The sequence below is a fragment of the Macaca fascicularis genome, chromosome 15 (assembly GCF_037993035.2).
Source record: "Macaca fascicularis isolate 582-1 chromosome 15, T2T-MFA8v1.1".
Taxonomy (NCBI): domain Eukaryota; kingdom Metazoa; phylum Chordata; class Mammalia; order Primates; family Cercopithecidae; genus Macaca; species Macaca fascicularis.
Window position 1 is genome coordinate 120,421,618 of NC_088389.1, and position 15,309 is coordinate 120,436,926.

General features: G+C 44.3%; 1 protein-coding gene across 1 annotated transcript; it reads right to left on the reverse strand.

Moving 5' to 3' along the window:
* Positions 1-2,920: 2,920 nt before the first annotated feature.
* LOC102117292 (interleukin-6 receptor subunit alpha) lies at positions 2,921-5,361 on the reverse strand. The gene is given in 9 exon segments (XM_045374302.2): positions 2,921-3,042; positions 3,045-3,117; positions 3,119-3,174; positions 3,177-3,698; positions 3,701-3,799; positions 3,802-3,989; positions 3,991-4,057; positions 4,060-4,098; positions 5,322-5,361. Coding segments are annotated over 9 exon segments (1,206 nt in total).
* Positions 5,362-15,309: the final 9,948 nt, after the last annotated feature.

Sequence of the window (15,309 nt, forward strand, 5' to 3'; positions counted from 1 at the left end):
AAACATCTGGTTCCAGGGACCTAAATAATATGATTATCTCCTCATCTTTATAAATGGAGACCAACAGTTTCTAAAGATTTTGTAACCCTCAAAGCAAATTCCTTCAGTTTTCTTAATGCAGATAAGTAAAGAAAACAATCTCTTAGGAGTTTAGAAACAGGGAGCTTATGTTTATTTATGTGTTTATTTACTTATTTATTTTTTTGAGACAAGGTCTCACTCTGTTGCCCAGGTTGGAATGTAAGGGCATAATCATGGCTCACCGTAGCCTTGAACTCCTGGGCTCAACTGATTCTCCCATCTCAGCCTCCAGAGTAACTGGGATTACAAGTGCACACTACCACGCCCAGCTATTTTGTAAGCATTTTTCTTTTTGTAGAGACCAGGTCTCACTAAAGCAGTCGGGCTAGTTTTGAACTCCTGTCCTCAAGTGATCCTCCCACGTCAGCCTCCCAAAGTGCTGGGATGACAGGCGTGAGCCACTTCACCCAGCCAATCTTTATTTTTCATTTAGCTTTAAAAAATCAGCTCATGCTTGCTTGAATTTTGTTAACTTAAGATAAGTTGCCTCAAGCAGCAGCAGAGTGTAAAATGCACAGACAAACCCCACGATGAAAATCTCTACTTGCGGAAGATTGTAACAGCTTGAACCTGGCAAACAGTAAATAAGACTGGGTCATTTTTATCCTTTTACACCGTCTGGTGGTGGTAGTTGGTTTTCTAAAAAGGTAGAGTACTCCGAAGTTTCTGTGGTCTGGTAAATTTTGGGTCTGTGGTTACACGACTGATTTTAATCACATCTCCACTCTGGATACCCCAATACCTGAGGGTTAACTGTCTAGGTACCCAGTAATATCACTGAATCTTCAAATCCTGGACAGAAAACTCAGTTGAAGTGGTTAGTCGCTGTGTCATGGCTGGACAGTTAATGGGTGCTTCATTCTAGCTGGGCTGAATTCAAGTCGAAGACCTAAACAAAAAGGTGAAGGCATAGTGGTAAGGGCCTTTTTTATTTTTTAATGAACTTCCCCTTTGACAGCAGAGGGCTCACAGCTTTCAGGGTGGGGAATTTCTAGGACCTTGCCTGGTAGAGCGGGGGAGACTTCTCAGCACTAGGACAGGGAATCGTACTCTCTTCCTTCATAACCACCTTGGGGAGTTCACAATTGTTTTTCCCCTAGAGAAGAGGCGGACTATAATTACAAAATGAAACTAGAATCTTTTCTCTAACAGGGAAAATTATTTTTTCTCCTCCTCCTTTTTCACTTGACTTGCTTTTGGGCTAAACAAGGTTCCTGTGCTTCCCCCACAAAGTTATTTCTATACTGACACAGTGACTACTGGATCTTCCACCTTCCCAAGAGAAAGATGAAGGAAATTGGTGGTCTTTTAAAAAGGCAAATTGAAATGCATTCTTGCCAGGTTCTTTTATTTTTCCACATCATTTTCCCTAATATTAGAACATCCTTCCTAGCTACTCAGGTTCAGTGGAAAACAAAGCTGAAGTACAACAGTTTTGATCTTAGCACTGGCTGAAGCCCTCCCTACTGCCAGCTCTCCTTTGGGGAAGGTGGGAGACAGAGAACATTGGTTTTCAGAGGCTGGGGTCCCTCTCACCTCCCCTACTACAGGGGGCCATGAAGATCCTGTCCCCCATTCCCCTCCTTCCTCTACTTCTCTCCTCCTGAAGTCCTGAAACCCAAAGCCAATACATTTGCTTCTGTATTCAGCAAATGCCTAATATCATTTACATTTAGCAAAATGCTAATGAGGACCTAATTATAATTCCCCATTTAAAACCATCAGGCCCCGAGATACTGTATTATTCACTCCCCCACTCCCCCAGTTGTTTCTTAAGTGTGGGGAAGAAAGGGAGAAAGAGGTTCTTTCCTAGTCTAGGTGGTTTAAGTAAAAGCCATCCTCAGGCCCAGAAACACAGAATTGCAAAGGCACTTAGGTTTCAGAATTTGAGCTGGAAGATGTAACCGCACAGTGGACCAGGAGCAAGGTGACTGAGGAAAGCTTTGGCTGGAAATCCATCCCACCTGCCTCGTGGTGCAGCTTGTGCAGAAGTGTCGGGGGTGGGCAGCCAGCAGCTTCTTCTTCACACAGAGGCCCCCCTCCCAGCTGCCTGGCTCTGCCTGCCTGAGCGTCCAACAGAGCATTGATATGGCTCTCGTGATTCACGGTGGCCTGAGCTCACTCTAACTGAGCAGGGCATTTGGGAAAGGAGGTTTAAAAACTCAACCACTTCTTCCTTCTGAATGTCTGCAGCAGCCCAATTTTCATCTGGTCTAGAACATTCTGCCAGGCTCTTCCATAACATTGAAACCAAAGGCCCCACCCCCTGAGATGAACTGGCAGGGCAGTGAGTGCTGAGTCTGTTTGCACTCCGTCATCCACACGGTGCAGCATGCCTGACACCTGTGAAAGGAAAATAAGAGCTCAGGACCCCAGTTCACCGTGCCAAAAGGAGAACATGAGCAGAAACCTGAGGCATGCAAGAAGCTGCCTTTCATCTTGTTCCTAAGCAGACAGCTACAGATCAAGGTTCAACATCTCCACAGGTAGCTGCTCTGTGTTCACCTTATCTTATGCAAAGTGCTAACTTACTGAGCCCAAGATTAATATGTCATGGACTATTCCTCTGCCGGCTCCTTTTCTCTTGTCACATGTGAATTCTGTTATGTGACCATATCCTCCCTCTTCCCCCTCCAGCCTGCTTGTCTCATTTAAATACTCAAAAACCCTCAAAAGCATCTTTGGAAAAAAGCATAGACCAAAGTCTTTCTATGATTCCGTGTTTGTTTCTTCGAGGTGTGTTCTTAACATTGGCAAAACATACTTTTAAACTGATAGGGAGCTGTCTCAGATACTTTTCTGGTTTGCACACCCAACCTGTCAGGTGCCACCTGGCCAGCTATATGGGGAAGAAATAGTCTCTATTGCTGATGTCATAAGGGCTCCACGGGTCCCTGGCATCTGGTCGGCCATGGCCGAGGGTGGCGTCAATTTCGAGGCTGCTAGGGGACACTGATGGGAGATGAGAGGAATAAGTAATGGGGTGGGTCTAGGTCTCTCTGGGACCAGCCACCCCAAAGAACACAGCCAGTGCATGCCGCAGGCTGGTCTTGTCTTCTTTCAGACCCTGCAACTTCCATGTCTTTTTTAACCCAGGAAGCTTGTTACATTTGCAGAATCTCTGGGGAGAATATTATCATCATCTTTATTATTAGTAGATGTTTGTGTGGAGGTGGTCTCAGCTGGAGGACTCCTGGAGTCTGCCCAAAGGGTGCCCTTGACCTCTGGGCTCCACTCACTTCACAAGCCTTACCCCAGCTCCTCCTGGGCCTGAAGCTGTGTCTGGTGCCTCATGCCTTTCCAGGTGTTGTGAATGGCACAGTGATGTTGGAGATCCTTGGCCATTCACATTACGAACATCTTTGACTATTTAGCCAGGTATCAAAGCTCAAACCATAGTCTGCAGAAATACCAGTTCCAGGAGTGGGGGTCTTGCCAGGTGACGTTGAGCCAGCAAGGCTTTCTGGCCACAGCAATGACTGTGACGTTGACAGCTGGGTCAGACTGCAGGATTCCATAACCCTCCAACACTTGGGTTTTGCTGAACTTGCTCCCAACACTGTTGGTGACACACAGGGACACTGTATAGAAAGAGTGATCTCCCTCTGGTACTGCCACTGGCAGAGCTTCTGGGACTCCTGAGAATACTGGCACGGCTCCTGGAAGAGTTCTGCCTGACAGTTCTGAAACTTCCTCACCAATAGAACAGCTTTGACTCAGAACCTTGACTCCGAGGACTCTATTCACAATCAATGTCACTGAGAGGGCTCTTCCAGAAGCAGGAGAACTGGGGTTCCTAGGCGAAACATCCACCAGCAAAGCACAGACCTGCTGGACAGCCAGCCCCGCAGCAAGAATAGTTTCTAGAGTCGCAGAGCTGCACCGACCTCAGAAGCAGCCTCCTTCCCACCAGCCCATCTGCTGGGGCGTGAGCCTGCGCCTGGAGTCCTGTGCAACCAGTGGACAGTGGCATGATTTCAGGTTCTCCCTCTGGGCAGGTGAGGGGAATGCAGTATCCTGGTCAACACATCACTCACTACCTCCAGTGTAGGCTACCCTCCTGGGCCAGCACTGCCCGCAGTGTGGCCAGCAGCACTCAGCGGATGGCCGGCATGCTTCCTCCTTGGCTACCGCCCAGTGGTCCCAGAGAGGTGGATGGACTGGTGGGAACCAGGAGGCAGAAGCGGGGTGACAGGTGGTCAGGCGGGCTTAGGATAGGGGGCAGCCCCCATGCGGCTCCCTCGGGCCCTGCCCAGCCTGGCTCAGTAGGTCTCAGTACGATTTCCCACTCCCATAACTTGGAGCAGTGGCGGGTACTGACAATGTAGGAAAACATCTTGAAATTCACTTTGTAAGGTGACTTGGCTAGACCAATTTATTTTCCCATCAATAGTGAAAAAGAGGACCTGTTTCTTCCCAGTCTTGGCCTATTAGTGAGATAGGAAATTTTGAATTTTTGCCAGTCTAACAGGTATAATTTTAATTTGCATTCTTTTATAATGATATTCTAGTATTTTCTGAACAATCTAAGTTCTTCATGTAATGAAGCAGACAATTTTAAATTTTTTATGAGTTTGTAAAACTTGAGTCTTGTTTAAAGAGCTTTCTCATCCCCAAGCTGATACAGATAACTTCCATCATCGTCTAATAGTTTATAATTTTGCCTTTTATAATTGCTTACAATAGTTTTATACTTTTTTACTTGCTTTTCAGTTAATATTCGAGGCTCATCTGAATGTTCTCAACTCTTCACACAAGTGTTCTTTCTGGAAAAGGTATTATTCTATTTTAAAGTTTATCGGTTTCCTGCCTGCAGTTGAGAATACCATGCCGGGTGCTCTGCCTGATAACGTCAATGTGTATTATACTCTTTAGCACAGCTATAAGATCATCGCATAGCAAAGACATGCTTTGCCTTCTAATCTCGTAACAAAATGATCTACACTCCACTCTGCCTTGAAAGTGTGACTTTTGGAGTCCGCTTTTCTCATCCTTTCTTGGCGGATGTAAGAAGATGCACTGAAATTAAATGAATAAAATGCCATAGTATGGCATTGCAAGCAGCGCTGGAAGGCCGTCCCTGCAATTTGTAGTGCAGCAGAGTGCAAGGCAAGGAGAACGCACATCTGGTGTTGGCCACAGCTGCTCAGCCCTGTTGTTGCCATTGCCCTGGGAGAGCAGCCGTGAACAGTACACAAGTGAATGAACAAGACTCTGTGTGCCAATAAAACTTTACTTACCGACACCAAATTTGAATTCCACGTAGTTCTCACATATCATAAAATGCTATTCTCATTTAGATTTTTTTGAAAAAAAAAAAAAAACATTGGAAAATGCACAAACGGTTCTTCGCTGGCGAGGATACAAAAGCAGGCAATGGCGCTATAGTTTGCCAGCCTCTGCTGTAGGATATCTTTTCCTACAAGAGATTTGTGTAATTATGCCAGCATCAATTATAAAGTACATTATGCTTTTTATACTAAGTGCAACTTCATTAATTCATTGGATAAAAATGTGTTCAGTGCCTGGCAAGCGACAAGGGACAGACCAGGCGTAGGAATATTGCAGGAGTGAGGCGCTCAGCATGGCTGCCTTCACAAGGCTTTCAGTCCACGTTCAGTGCCATTTATGCATAAAGTTCTGGAAATAAATGATGTATCGTTGGACTTCCACTGAAATTGGTCGGTAAAATCAACAAATAGCCATTTCCAAAATGATACGATAAGTATTGAGATAGAGGTAAGCATCACACCTTATATAAGCACATGAGAAAAATTCTAACTTAGAATGAGATAGTGGAACCATGACCATTTTTCCTAGAACTGAATATTGAGCTGCCTCTTGAAGTATAAGAAATATGTGTCAAACAATGGAGGAAGGAGCATGGTGGGAAGTAGCATTTGTAAAGTGAGATCAAACAGATAACAACATCAACCTAAATGTGGGATTGTAGCATCCATTTTCTTATGGGATTCTTCAGGATCAAGCTCAAGTTCAATCAGAACCCCAGTCTCTGGTTACATTTCTTTTCCAAGGAGGTGGGGCGGCTTTGAAGACAGATGATTTTAGACCATACAGTAGGACAAATATCTAAGACTTATTAGGAAGACTAGAAATAAAATAATGTGTTTTGGGTGTGGGGTTGGAGGTTCTGATTATCTTTCTTTTTTTTTTCTTTTTGAGACAGAGTCTCGCTCTGTTGCCCAGTGCAATGGCAAAACCTCGGCTCACTGCAACCTCTGCCTCCCGGGTTCAAGCAATTCTCCTGCCTCAGTCTCCCAAGTATCTCCCAAGTAGCTGGGATTACAGCGCCACCACACCCGGCTAATTTTTGTATTTTTTTAAAGACAGGGTTTTACCACGTTTGGCAGGCTGGTCTTGAACTCCTGACCTCAAGTGATCCACCCACCTCGGCCTTACAAAGTGCTGGGATTACAGGCGTGGGCCACTGCGCCTGGCCGGTTCAGATTATCTTAAGCACCGTCCTGCCTCCTGCTGCTCTCTAACCTCAACAAGCCACCTCATTGCTGACAGATGGTGACAGAGCAGTTTGGATTATAAAACAAGTGGTAATCGAGGGCAGTTTGTAGCAAGTAGAGTTGTGTATAGCAAGTACAGTGAGTTGTATGGAACTCATTTTCAAAATAGCTCTCAGACTACTGATGAGAAAATGTACATCAATTTTGATACCTAAGAGTCACAAAATAATCAAATTATTTACAAATTTAAGCCACCTTATTATTTTAGTTAATCTGGAATGTCAAATGGTTTGCTGAGGGTAACTATTAGCATTCCTACTGACTGTATGTTTGGAGTTTTTTCACTATGAAATTTGAGACATTCTTCCAAAGTGAATCCATGCATTTGTTATTATTTAGGATTAAAATGATGAAGGGCAGTGATTTCTTGATGTAATTACTCTGAGTAAATAATTGATAAAATAGCAAATATCTTGAAGGATATTAAGGAAAATGCCCTCCAGATTCTATTTTCATAATGGCTAAAATATTGGTAAATGCAAGGACCTCCCAATAAGTGAGTTGTAAAGTTGAGACTCAAATGTTAAAACATTGCACAATGCTTAAGAATACCACAAATATTTTGAAAGAGATATATTTGAAGAATGATCTCCAAATCTAGCAATTCTCACAATTGTTTTACATGACTCTCTTTTCAGACTGAAGTTTATTAGACCCTCCTCTGGTCTAGTTATAAAGGCCATAGGCTGCTAGGAATACAGTGGACACAAATGAGTTGCAGGCATGGTGAGCTGGAAACAGCTGTCCCTTGCATACCGGAAGTACCTTGTGTGCATGCACTGTGCTTCTGAAGGGTCTTCCTGCCCCACAGTGGCCCACGTCCTGGGCTTTCCTTTATCGAATAGGCAATGCACGCTACCTTATGTGGAATTTGCACTGCCATTGGCTGTTCGTGGTGGAGATAAGAGGTTTAACAACAGGGCTGGGTGATCTGACCCTAGCATTTTTGTTCCCAATGTCTCAAACAGTTTTTGCATGTGCTGTGTTTACTAACTCCAATTTTATTTTGCCCAGATTATTTTCCTCTTAGTCTTTTCAATCCATCTGTGTTTTATGAGCAAGTGGTTTTTGTTTGTTTCTCCTTAACATTTGTCAAAGTGTGGGTTTGGTATCTGTGCAGTGTTTGATGTTTGAGAGCACCCTGGAACCCTTCGCTAACACTAAGAATTCACATGTTGATGAGGGTAAGCCAGGTCACTAAGGAAGTGTTTTTGCATTTTGTGCTGATTTCAGCCAAGCTTCCTCTTGCCTTGCCGCTTTGCACACACAGCAAGCACACTATTGCTCAACGGCCCAGCAGGAGCCAGTCATGCATTCTGTGATGGGCTCCTGTGCTTCATCTCTCTTTACCCCATAAGTCATTCTAGCCCATATGGTACTGGGGTGGCAGCCTGGCCCAGCGGGGTGTGCCTCCTCATCCTGTCCCTAGAGTCCTCAGTCAGGCTGGGAAGGGTGGTCTTTAGAGAGCAAAGCCTTTCACTCCCTGTCCTGGGTAAAGAAAAGTAATTAATTTTCAACTAAATTAATTAGGCTGATTTTCTTATTGTGGTATGCTAGAATTAGAGGGCTGTCTCTTGTCTTAGAAAAGAAAGGAGACCAAAATTAATCATTCAGATTTAGAGTTATGTTCTTTGAACCCAGAGGATTCAACATTGCTTATGTAAGAGTCAGTTCTAGGAGGTTGTCAGAGAGCAATAAACTGACCTACTTGATTAACACACTCACACACACACACACACACCCCACATATATTTCTTTGTTATGAAAGGCAAGACTGGCTGGGCATGATGGACACCTGTAATCTCAGCACTTTGGGAGATGGAGGCAAGTAGATCACATGAAGCCAGGAGATCGAGACCAGCCTGGGCCAATTTTTAGTAGAAACCTTGTTTCTACTAAAAATACAAAAATTAGTGGGACATGGTGAGGCAAGCCTGTAATCCTAGCTACTTGGGAGGCTAAGGCAACAGAATTGTTTGAACTCAGGAGGCAGAGGTTGCAGTGAGGTAAGATTGAGCTACTGCCCTCCAGCCTGGGCAACAGAGCAAGACTGCATCTCAAAAAAGGAAGAGAGAAAGAGAGAGAGAGGGAGGAAGGAAGGAAGAAGGAAGGAAGGAAGGGAGGGAGGGAGGGAGGGAGGGAGGGAGGGAGGAAGGAAGGAAGGAGAGACAAAGAAAGAAAAGGAGGGAAGGAAGAAAGGAAGGAAAGAAAGAAGGAAGAAAGGAAGGAAGGAAGGAAGGGAAGGAGGGAGGGAGGGAAGGAGGGAGGAAAAAAGGAAGGAAGGAAGGTAGGAAGGTAGGAAGGAAAGGAGGGAGGGCTCTTGGCATCATATGGAAAGATTTTATAAATGTTCTGCCAACTTTCATCTTGGGCTTACTGAGAAATTCTAAAGAGAGTGCTTGCATTAACTCACCTCTATTTTTGTGCATACTATGCAGTGTGTGTGAACAAGTTGAGATACCATGGGCTAGATGGAGTCTGTAATACTCATTAATTTTCTACTTAAAACTTCACTGAGTCCTATCACTGGTTCCTAAAATTAGACCTGAGATACCAGGAGAAAAGCCCCAGAAGTTACCATTGTTCAACCCCACTGGCTAATAGGTGAGAAAATGAGACCTAGAAAAGTTGAGGTCTTTATCCAGAGACACAGTTTGCAGTAAAGCTCAAACTAGAGCCAGGTCTCCTGTGTTCCCGCATCTTTTCCATTACAGATATGATGTCAATGACTGTTTACACTTTGTATGGGCTCAACTCATACAACTATTCATTCCGTATTCTTTTGGGAGGAAGAGGAAAGAGGGACTGGAGGGAATCTAGATAAATCCTAGAATCACCACTGAATTTTTTTTTTCTTTTTTGAGACGGAGTCTGGCTCTGTTGCTCAGGCTGGAGTGCAGCGGCGCGATCTCGGCTCACTGTGACCTCTGCCTCCTGGGTTCAAGCTATTCTGCTGCCTCAGCATCCTGAGTAGCTGGGACTACAGTTGGGTGCCACCACACCCAGTTAATTTTTTGTATTTTTGGTAGAGACGGGGTTTCACCATGTTAGCCAAGATGGTCTCAATCTCCTGACCTTGGGATCCACCTGCCTCGACCTCCAAAAGTGTTGGGATTACAGATGTGATCCACCGCGCCCGGCCTACCAATGGATCTTTTTTCAGGTCATCAGAGCTGTCTCTTCCCTTCCCCAACCCTGACTGCCCTCCTGTGCCCCTGTAGACTTCTACAAGGTTATTTCTACATGAAATTCATGTAGATGAAACTGATGGTCAAACTTAAAACAATGCTTATGTCAACATGGCAGCAGTCCTCTCCTGCAGTTTGGTTTTTGTCTTGATGAGTAAGGGCGTCTCTCTACTAGCCAGCAGGGTGCACCTGCTACTTGCTGGGGATGGATTGCTTGGCCTGAGATGTGAAGATGAAATCAGAAGGAAAAAAACATGAAGACACCAAGACTGAACTGAAGACCCCAACAGCAGTTTCAGGAGTCCACAACCATCCCGTTTTGATCTGTATCCAGCTCAAGTTGACAGATGCCTCCAGTCGGACCTGATTCTTTTCCAGCCAAGAAAATGTCTACAGATCACATTTGTCCTATTGAAACTCACTACTGTGGAGGGGGCCGTGGTCCAGCCCTGATTCAGCTTTGTGGTGGAAAGAAACTTGTCCCTCTGCCCTCATTTTCTCTCACCCATCACCAGAGGGACAGTTGTCAGCCTTTGTCACGGAGCCACAGAGAAGGGGTCAGGCCGGCCTGGTCTCACAGAGGAGCATCTGGAACCAGTCTTCGGGCTTTCTCGTGCGGAAGTCCGGCTACATGCAGGCAATTACTTTTTATTACTTGTCAAAACCTCTGTAAGGCCAGTGGTTCCTTCTCTTTTTAGGTAGCTTTTTTGTTTTGAAATAATTTCAAATTTACAAAAGGGTTACAAGGTAGTGCCGAGAATTTCTGGTCCTTCCTCAGGCTCCCTCTAATGTCAACATCTCAGAAAACCATGGTGCACTCATCATTGGTACAACACAATTCACTAAACTACAGACTATTCAGATTTCACCAGATTTTCACTCTGGCCTTTTCCTCTTCCAGGTTCCCATCCAGAATATTACACCATATTTAGTCGTCATGTCTCTTTAGTCACTTGGAATTGGTGACAGTCCCTCAGGGTTTGTTATGACCTTGATACTTTTGAATAATACTCATCAAGTATTTTGTAGAATTTCCCTCATATTGGGGTTGTCTGTTGTTTTCTCCTGGTGCCACAGAAGTTGTGAATCTTGAGGGAGAATTCCATAGGGGGGCTGTGTCTGCCTCATTTCATCACAGATGGGGGGGAGTGATATCAACCACCTGTGATGTTAATGTCATGTTCACCCCTTCACTTGTTTGCCTGTTCACCCTCATAACTTGGTTAAGGTGGTGTCAGTCAGCTTTCTCCACTGAAATGTCACTATTTTTCCCATACCATGCTTTGTTGCTCAGGAGAGGGCAACTAGGTTTCAGTTCCAGGAAAGAAGAATGCTAAAGTATTTGTGGAAATAGTTTTAAACTACCACAGTAATTAGGAAATATTTGGGGGTAAATGCTTTGAGACTATGGAAATATCAAGCATTTATCAGTGGGTCTTGCCTGCAGCAGTTATTGCTGTGGGATTCTCACGGTGATTTCCATTTCTCTCAGTCCTCTTGCATTTATTAATTGGAATCATTCAATAGGAAAAATATGTTTCTTCTCTCCTATCTTATTTATGTAGTCATTTATTTATATCAACATGAACTCATGGCTATTTATTTTATTCTTTAGGTTACAATCAAATACAATAGTCATTTCTTTTTTTGTTTTTTTTTTATTATTATTATACTTTAAGTTCTAGGGTACATGTGCATAATGTGCAGGTTTGTTACATATGTATACTTGTGCCATGTTGCTGTGCTGCACCCATCAACTCGTCAGCTCTTGCTAAAGTTGTTGCAGCTATGACCATTGGTAGCTCCTTCAGTTTTGTTCCTTTTGAAATACTCTTATGACCACCTCCAACCTCCAATTATTTTTAAATCACTTTCTCACTTTCTGGCACAATAAGATGCTCCAAGCTCACCTTCTGTTTTCCCTTCCCCAGCCCTAGCATCAGACATTGTCTGTGGAGTCCTGGTTCTTTTTATTGGAGAATGGTTTTAGACACCAAATTCTAGGTGCTGGTGTGTGTGCTTATTGCTACTAGGATGTCACAGTTTCTAGGTCCTCTCAGCAGGCAGAAATAGAAAAAAAAAAGTGTATGTGTATTAACCCATGTGTAAACATACATATGTGTTTATTTCTGCATATTCCTTTGTGCACACATTAAAATAAATAGAATTCATATTGATATCTCCAACTACAAACCAGAAGAATAGAGTCTATTCTAGCATTTTTTCCCCTCTTGCTTACTTGTAACTTCTTTCTCTGTGGGTGAGAATCCTGGGTCTCATCATCTATCATTTATTTGCTGATCTGTTTAATTCTAGTACACAGGTAAAGTTGTTTCAGAATTGCTAATCTCTACTCCCGTGAGAAACAAATGTATTCACTAGAGTATAGTCCTTATGTAATTAAAACCTCTTGTCTTTAGCCTCACAGTATCCAGTCAAAATAGACCCTTTAAAGATAATAACCTCCAAATAACCGCCTCATTCTACCACCCTATCTTCCCATTCTTAATTCCCTTTAACTTCCTCATTGTTTTTCATTAACGTTACCACCTTTTAGTGTACTGTGTACATTTTGCATAGATATTAAACTCTATCTCCCTGACTAGGATGCAGACAGGGATATTTGTGGGAACATCATGGTTCTCAACACACATTCATTAAATCAAGTGACCATGGGTAACTGAGGGTGAATATCCATGTAAATTCAGAGGTGGATTCCCAAAGAAGACTTTAATACTTCCACAAGTAATCTGGAGAACCAGTCGGAATTTCTCTGTTTTACTTATTTGCAGCATATCAGCTTCTTCAAGGCAAGCCTCCTCAACTCCACTGAAGCCCCATGGAAACCCGCTGACCTCTCATGGCTGTGAAATCACCTGAGGCACTAGCTCCCCATCTGGGCTATACAGCGGAGCCTGGTACCTGGGATCTGTTTTCAGGAATCCAATTAATCTGGGGTAGGGACTAAACGTTAGGTTTTCAAAAATTGTGGTAAAATAAACATAACATAAAATTTGCCATTTAACTATTTTTAGGTGCACAGTTCAGTGACTTTAAGTGCATTCACATTAGTTTGAAACTGTCACCACAATCTGTCTCTGGAGCAATTTTTATCTTGCAAAACTAAACTCTATACCCATTGGAAAGTCTATACCCATTAAACCACAAATTCTGATCTTCCTCTCCCCCTAGACCCTGGCAGCCTCCATTATACCTTCTGTCTCTGTAAATTTGATTGCTTTAGGTAGCTCATGAGTAAAATCACACAATATTTGTCTCTTTGTGACTGGTTTATTTCATTTAGCATAATGTCCTCAAGGATCATCCATGTTGTAGGATGTGTCAGCATTTCCTTCCTTTTTAAGGTTGACTAACTTTTCATCGTATGGACAGAGCACGTTTTGTTTATCCATTCATTGATCTATGGACACCTGGGACGTATTCACCTTTTGTTCATTGTAAATAATGCTGCTATGAACATGGGTGTACAAATATTTGTTCAAGTCCCTGCTTTCAATTATTTAGGGCAGGCTGGGCACAGTGGCTCACGCCTGTAATCCCAGCACTTTGGGAGGCCAAGGCAGGCAGATCACCTGAGTTCATGAGTTTGAGACCAGCCTGACCAATGGTGGTGAAACCCCGTCTCTACTAAAAGTACGAAAATTAGCCAGGCGTGGTGGTGGGTGCCTATAACCCCAGCTACTCGGGAGGCTGAGGCAGGAGAATCACTAGAACCTGGGAAGCAGAGGTTGCAGTGGGCCAAGATAGTGCCATTGTGCTCCAGCCTGGGCGACATGTGCAAAACTCCGTCTCAAAAAAAAAAAAAAAAAAAATTATTTAGGACAATACCCAGAGGTAAGATTACCTAAACACTGGGAATTTTAGGTGGCTTTCTAGGTGGTTCTGATGTACCACCAAGACTGTGAGCCCATGTCCTAATGTTTTCATCACACTGCTAATGAGGGAGGTTGCTGGAATTACAAGGCTTAACGCCACTCCATTCATATTTTTGGAATGGATGAATTCACAATGAAGTGTTCGTGGGTGCCATACAAAAAATTCAGATTCTTTTTTTTTTTTTTTTTTTGAGATGGAGTCTCTCTCTGTCGCCCAGGCTGGAGTGCAGTGGCGAAATCTCGGCTCACCACAAGCTCCGCCTCCCAGGTTCACTCCGTTCTCCTGCCTCAACTTCCCAAGTAGCTGGGACTACAGGCGCTCGCCATGGTGCCTGGCTAGTTTTTTGTATTTTTAGTAGAGACAGGGTTTCACCGTGTTAGCCAGGATGGTCTCCATCTCCTGACCTCATGATCTGCCCGCCTTGGCCTCCCAAAGTGCTGGGATTACAGGTGTGAGCCACCGCGCCCGGCTAGATTCATTTTTAAAGAAAAAAGTGGAGTTGAATGTTTAAACTGAAGGAATTTTGACAATGGGGTGTCAGAAAGTAGTCATAATATCAGTGTGTCACCTGCAGCCCCGAAAGCAAAGTTTGGTTTTAGCTTAACTCCCATCTCAAAGTCTAAGTCAATTGCTAGTTTAGCTAACATATACTCTGATGGGATGAGAAAAGGAAAATGCAAGTTGTAAGATGTGACTCTAACTTATTCAGACCATTTTTTAAATGCTTAATGTAAGTTCATCACAGTTTAGCAAGTTTCTTCCCAAAATATTTCTAAGAATGCCTTTGCAATGAAAATTTATTGGGTAAGATCGTTCGTCTTCAGATAAACATCAGTTTATTTCTTTTGAACTCCAACTGCCAAAAGAAAAAAACAGAATAAAAGGAAAAGGAAAGCGAGATATGTATTTCCCCCTCTGTCCAGACATCCTGCTTCCCCCAGGCTTCTGGTAGAAGGGAGAAACCCCAAGCGCCTGAAAAGCATCGCCCTGGAGGGGAGAGGAACATCTTAGCAGGTCTCCTGCCACCATCTTCAAGGTGCTAGGTTTCCACAGCAGTCGTAAAACACAGCTTGCCCTGAGCTGCGAGCAAGGGGCTACAGAAGCAGCTGCTTAGCTGCTCACCTGGATGCTGTCTTGCCTGGCAGCCCAGCCCAGGGGAGCTGGCCAAAGTCAGGCACCAGCTGCATTCTCCGGAAAGCAGGCTTCCCTTCCAGCATCTCAGGCCAGAGAGATGGTCCTAGTTCTCAGGAGTAAGGCCTGGGAAGTTGCACCATGGACCAGCAGCGGAGGAGCAGGGAGGGAGCTTCTGCCTAAATGACCATGGTCTGTTCATGGCTCCAGGCCCAACTGACTCCACCGTATCACCGGGAGAGGGATGACCTCCCGGGAAGTGACGAGGAGGGAGTGGCAGCTCCTGCAGTATGTCCGTGCTGGATGGCTGCCGGCCCACCAAGAGGAGGGGGGGACATGTATTAATCTTTGTGGCTCCTGCTCCCAGGAGTCAAGGTCATTGTTCAGTGGAATGAGGGCCAGTGTGCTGTGACAGCTGGGCCTGCGTCCCCAGCTGTGCGGGGCTGGGGTGGGGGAGGGACTGAAGCCACCAC